This window comes from Triticum urartu, chromosome 2 (genome assembly GCF_003073215.2).
Source record: "Triticum urartu cultivar G1812 chromosome 2, Tu2.1, whole genome shotgun sequence".
NCBI lineage: Eukaryota > Viridiplantae > Streptophyta > Magnoliopsida > Poales > Poaceae > Triticum > Triticum urartu.
The window spans coordinates 495,703,832-495,709,388 of record NC_053023.1 but is presented as its reverse complement, the minus strand read 5'-3'; the positions used below and the strand labels follow the sequence as shown (position 1 = coordinate 495,709,388).

General features: G+C 42.3%; 1 protein-coding gene across 2 annotated transcripts; it reads right to left on the bottom strand.

Moving 5' to 3' along the window:
- Positions 1 to 3,503: 3,503 nt before the first annotated feature.
- Positions 3,504 to 5,110, bottom strand: LOC125541719 (putative HVA22-like protein g). Of its 2 annotated transcripts, none has more exons than XM_048705064.1 (6): positions 4,892 to 5,110; positions 4,656 to 4,783; positions 4,378 to 4,434; positions 4,190 to 4,253; positions 3,912 to 4,118; positions 3,504 to 3,824 (listed from the first exon to the last, which is right to left on the bottom strand). In XM_048705064.1, the coding sequence occupies exons 4-6, from the start codon at positions 4,244 to 4,246 to the stop codon at positions 3,702 to 3,704; spliced, it is 387 nt and encodes a 128-aa protein (XP_048561021.1). In that variant the 5' UTR covers positions 4,247 to 4,253; positions 4,378 to 4,434; positions 4,656 to 4,783; positions 4,892 to 5,110; the 3' UTR covers positions 3,504 to 3,701. The 2 variants fall into 2 exon arrangements, with proteins under 2 accessions (XP_048561021.1, XP_048561020.1); XM_048705063.1 differs by having other exon boundaries at positions 4,685 to 4,783; positions 4,892 to 5,092.
- Positions 5,111 to 5,557: the final 447 nt, after the last annotated feature.

Sequence of the window (5,557 nt, the reverse complement as noted above, 5' to 3'; positions counted from 1 at the left end):
TAGAAAAAATAATGAAAGAAATATTAAACGGACTTTAAAAATCCCGAAATAATTTTTCCCCGGCTTCTAAAATCAAGACGCACATGATGAACATTTATTTGGGGCCTAAATGTAATTTTGAAAAACACACATTTTTCGTAAATTCAAATAAAATAGCAAATAAAACCAAATAAAATCTTATTTGATTTTTTATTAAATCCTCAATATTTCTTTACTTTGAGAAAGTCATTCTATTCCCTCTCTCATATTTTTGTAATAGAAATAATTGAAGATAAAATAAATAAAATCAAATGATCCTATTTTCAAAATTTGAGACAACTCAAACATGAAAATAACGAAATCCCCAACTCTGTCCGAGGGTCCTTGAGTTGCGAAAAATTTCTAGAATCAACCAAAATGCAATAAATATGATATGCAAAGATGATCTAGTGTATAACATTCCAAATTAAAAATTTGGGATGTTACAAGATGGAAAAGTATGACCATTGTTCAAGCTTCCAACCTACCAACTCTCAGGCCTCAATAATCTAGTGCTTGATCTCCCATTGATCCAACCCAAACACACGTTTTTGGTGTGCACTAGCATTCCATACACTGACTTAATAAAGTACATGTGGTCCTTTTAAAGTTCCAGGACTAGAAGCCAGTACGTCGGTGATTGCATCCACGTGAACGGAAATGTTCTCCACGTATTGGTGTCCTAGACACTAGAGTATTTATCGATAAGCCCATTTACACAAAAGTGCGGTTGAACATGCCACAGTCTCTCCTTGCATGAAATCTAATTATCAAGCCAAACCCGCGCGCTGGAGGATGACTCGGCCCTCACGGATGGATGCTAAATATTGATGACCTCGAGTCTAATTTATCCTACAAAATGTTTGCACTTGCCATGTAGAATGCTTTTAGTATTCATGAATGTAGAATTTATGGAGATCGTATGATTTGTTGTGCTTGACATGCAAGCAACGCAATGTTAAAGAGTTCAGTGTCCCTTAATCCCAAGTCACCACAAAATGTAGGTCATGTCATTATCTCCTACAACATCCATTGAGGTTTCCTTTTTCCATGCTTTCTTCCTCACTAGAAACTCTGGTTCAATGAGACACTCCACCCCCCCCCCCCCCCCCCCCCAAGACAATGGTTGCTCAATTCATCCTTGAGCATGCTTCCACACCTGATCTTTCAAATATTTGAGAGATCCACTAATTGGCATTACAACATGCGACATTTTACTTTCTATCCGACAAAATGCCGCATGCATGTTAATTTGTTCATACCATAGGGTTATATGGGTCAGGCCAACTAAGTGCTAGGCGAGACTTGGCTTTGAAAGCAGACCCAATCTGAATGAAGCTACGATTCGTGTTGGGCTAGCGGGAGCAAAGCCTATATATATGATCACGCGGAGGAGAACACATAGCCGACGGTACCATGATTGTCTCCCAGTTCCCCTCATCTTTGCCGGTGTATTTGCCACTAAGAGGTGGGTGAAACTCCAGATCTTTACTTAAGGTTTTCATGCTTGCTTTGTGTGCCCTCGTCAATGGAGTTTCAATACTTGAGATATGTTGTGTGGAATAAATATCTCCTAGCTCCATCTCTGTTCCGGCGTGCCTTTGTAGCTGTTGTCTGGGGCTAGTGGTGTTTCAGCTTCTCCTACTTTATTTTATCATGATCATTGTCTTCTTCCTAAGTTCCACAACAACGTGGCGGCAATTCAATTCATCTGCATTATGTGGGGAGTGTCCTAGACCACAATGTGTTCAAGGGTCTACTATTTTTCACTTTTTTTGTAGACGACTCATGCAACTATTCAAACCTTTGCAGATAGTCTATCATGCGCAGGTATGTTCTTTTCCGATTTCTTTGAGGTTAGTCTAGCCTGTGCAAGTACTGATCTTCTCCATTTTCCCCCTTTTTATAAGAAAGAAAATACTCTGCTTTGCTACCATTTACATGGAAGAACATCGTGATGCAATTGGTCAGTGGCGGGGCCACCGTTGTATGGTTGGGTGTAGTTGAACCCAACGAAACTTGGTAGCTACGTACGTATCGGCAGGTAGTTTGTACGCCTGAACCCAGTAAAAAGATTAGGCTGACCCCATCAATCTCGTGAACTGCCTCGGTGGATAGGCTAAAACGGCCCAAAGGCCCATAAGTAAATTGCCTCGGTGCCCACAGCTACCCAGGTCTTTCAATCGATCCTCAAAAAAAAAGGTCTCTCAATCGTGAACTGTACACATACGATTCCTACGCAGCCGCCGCCACGCCTTTACTCGTTCAATTCGCCAATTCACCTCTGGCCTCTCTCCTCTCGTCTCTTCTGTTTGTCCATCCATCCATCATCGGAACCCAGCGGCAAGCCGTCAATTCAATTCCAAATTGAAGGTACAGACTTGTGAGATTGCAGTTCTGTCTAGCATAATAGTCTAGTACCATGACAATATTTCTGCTCTAGTTTGCTAATGTACATCACGGACTTTGATTGATCCAGATGATGGAACAATATTCTTAAAAGAGGAATCGATCACCACATCAAGACAAAGATGCAGACATGTTAAGATGACCTGTTAGATGTAGGCAAAATTCATCAAATATGTCATTGCAATTAGTCTTCTCACACATTGGAGGAATTAATTTGGATCAGTTGCCTAATGATCCAATGGATTGGCAGAGAATTTCATAATACACAAGTAAACGCCAGGAGCAAGTTGAGATTACACGCAAATATTTAACTGCGGGAATTAGAAACCACTGGCTAAGTTTGATTATCCACAGAGAGAAATTTGAAGATACTCAACGGCGATTTAATGATGCCAAAGAAAAGCGGTGCAACAAAATGGGTGAACGGTTTATAAATGATTGTCTAATTTGCTATGGGAAGAAATAGATGTTTTCTACCATTCGTAATGATCCAGTGTTTGGTCTTTTTAAGATAATGAGACAAATAAAAAGGAGACACTCTAAAATATGAGCAACTTTACTTCTTCTTTTTTGGCTTGATGGTACTTATATTAAACTTGTCAAACTAACTTGTCCTGTGTTTACTGTTTTCAGAAAGATGAGGAGCTATGAAGTTATTTGGGTACTAATTTATTTATAGTATCTAAACAAGTGGTTTTAGAATTTCACCCAACTGGTATGTCTTATACTCTTCAACTATTAACATAGCAAAATATGTAGTAGGTACTATCATATTTCTATTTGTTTTGTTATTTTGGGTGTTGTAAGATGGTGTAAAATAGCTTTTATGCTTAACTAATTCGTATCAAATCCTCATGAGTTAACAAGTGAATCCAATGACTAAATTTTCTGGCTTCGCCCCTGCAATTGGTGGAATTTGAGATAACGATTCTAGATCGCTTTGGTGTAGCTTTTAGTTTTTCAATGTTCTATCGCAATGATTTTGCTTATAATTCTTAAAATCGGATTGTTGGTGTAGCAGCATAAATATGGAAAATCCAGGGTCAAAAAATAAAATAAAAATAAAACAAAATTACTTTACCAAACTATTAATGATAATCAGCCTGAACATCGAGTTACATGGAAACCTATACCACCTAAATATCCACAATCAAATAGGAGTAGCTCTGTTCATGTCAACCATTTTTACGTTTCGATATTTGTCCTACAAGTCGGCTACAACCATTCAGGTTTCTTTGCAGTCTTATCCTACCACGACCATCCTAGCTAGCCCGCTAGTAATCAGCACCGCGGGGTCGCCGCTGCCTGGCCGCGCTCCTCCGATCGCTGCCGTGGACGTAGTCGTCGTCGACGAAGCTCGGCCTCTCAGCCCGGTCCCCTCGGAACGAGAAGAACCTCTGCGCACCAGCACAAACAAAATCGCGACATGTAACATCTGACACAGTTAGCTACCAAAGCGACAGAAAAAAGTATCCAGGGTATACCCTTGTCCTTGAGCCACTGGACGCCTGCGACTGAGCGAAGTCAAGGACCCGGAGGAAGAGCTCGTATCCCCTGTCGGTGAAGTTCTTGAGGTAGAAGACGATGAGGTCGCCGGCGTTGGCCCGCAGGTACCGCAGCCTCTCCTCGATGTTGGGCTCGTACTGCATCACCAGCGGCCGCACGAAGTTCTCGTACACGATGTCAGACCCCTGGTCAACGGGCAGAAGGTCTCTGTTCAGACATGGATCAATCAACAGACCACCATAACTTGGCAACCTACCCTTGTCTGTGGGTACCAGAGGTAGACGAGGAAGGCGAGCTTGACTTCATAGTACATCGGAATCCTGCGATCCGACGAAATGGTTTGTCAGACAACAGATTTCTTTCTTTCAAAGGAGGCGTAGAGCAGAGTACCGAGTACGGCGGCCACATTTGATGAGTCAATGAGTTGTGATTGGTGATTAGTACCTCGATATTAGGGCGCCTGCGATTTCGTCGAATATGACCAGGATGACTAGTATGATCCTGCAAAGTTGCTGAAATTCGTCAAGCTCTGCAAGACCAAGATCTCTAGCCAGTTATTCCATCCCAGTATCTCACTAAGTGAAACTACATAGGCATTTTGGCAATTGCGTGATGCGCCCCAAAATTGCTGAAACTTGGTACTGGCGCGTCCTAAATCCTAATTCTAGCAATTTTAAGCATCGCGTACGGACGGATCCAACAAACCAAAGAATGAGGATTACTCGAGAGATAAAGGCTCGTGGATCAGTACCAATACTGGCACCAAAACCGGAGCTGATCGGTCCGCCCGGTCCGCTGCTCGACCGCCTTGAAGCACTCCAACGCCGGCATGGCATACCCGAACAGAACCCTGCAGCCCAAGCGATCAGCGATCGAGCCGAGAAAGCAGAGGCATCGAAAATCCCGCCAAAAATTACAGGCAACAGAGGTAGAAAGGAGCACGGAGAAATCCACTTACGTGAGGAATTTCGTCAGCAGCTCGACAGACATCGTGAACCGGCGTTGAATTCTCAGGAAGAGGAGGCCAAGATCTGTGTAACCTATCTACCAAATTTCTTGATGAGTTCTCGGAAAGAAAGATAATGGCCGCCCCTCCCAAGTGATGTGTTTGGTGTGGCCTATGACATAGCTTACCTGCCAAGTTGCTTGCGGCTGCGGGCAGGAGAAGACAGGTGGTTAGCTTAGCTCGGCCACTGCTCGAAACGGAATTTACGATATTACCCTTTCGGCTCCGTTGCGCGGTCAATTAATAGTGGGTCATGGGATTGATTCATTGATAGTTTGGGATTTGGGGTCCATGCTGGATATCTCCAGGGGTTGGAAGTATCTGTGAATATACTAAAAGTCCACGGGAAAGGTGAATGGGAGTGTCAGAAAAAGGAGAGCTCAATAATGTTAAGTCGTATGATTTGGTGTTATTAGATGGTGTGACACGAAACCTACCAAAACTGAAAGGGAGATCAGAATTATTGAGCTACTACAGTGCGGTAGGCTGATCGTAATGCAGTATCATAGCTAATATTATGTATGCCAACTAAATAATTTTGATGAGGTCTCATAGAATTAAATGAAAAAAGAGAGCGTTGAGTATCATATCATGATACCGTATCATAATAAATGCTAT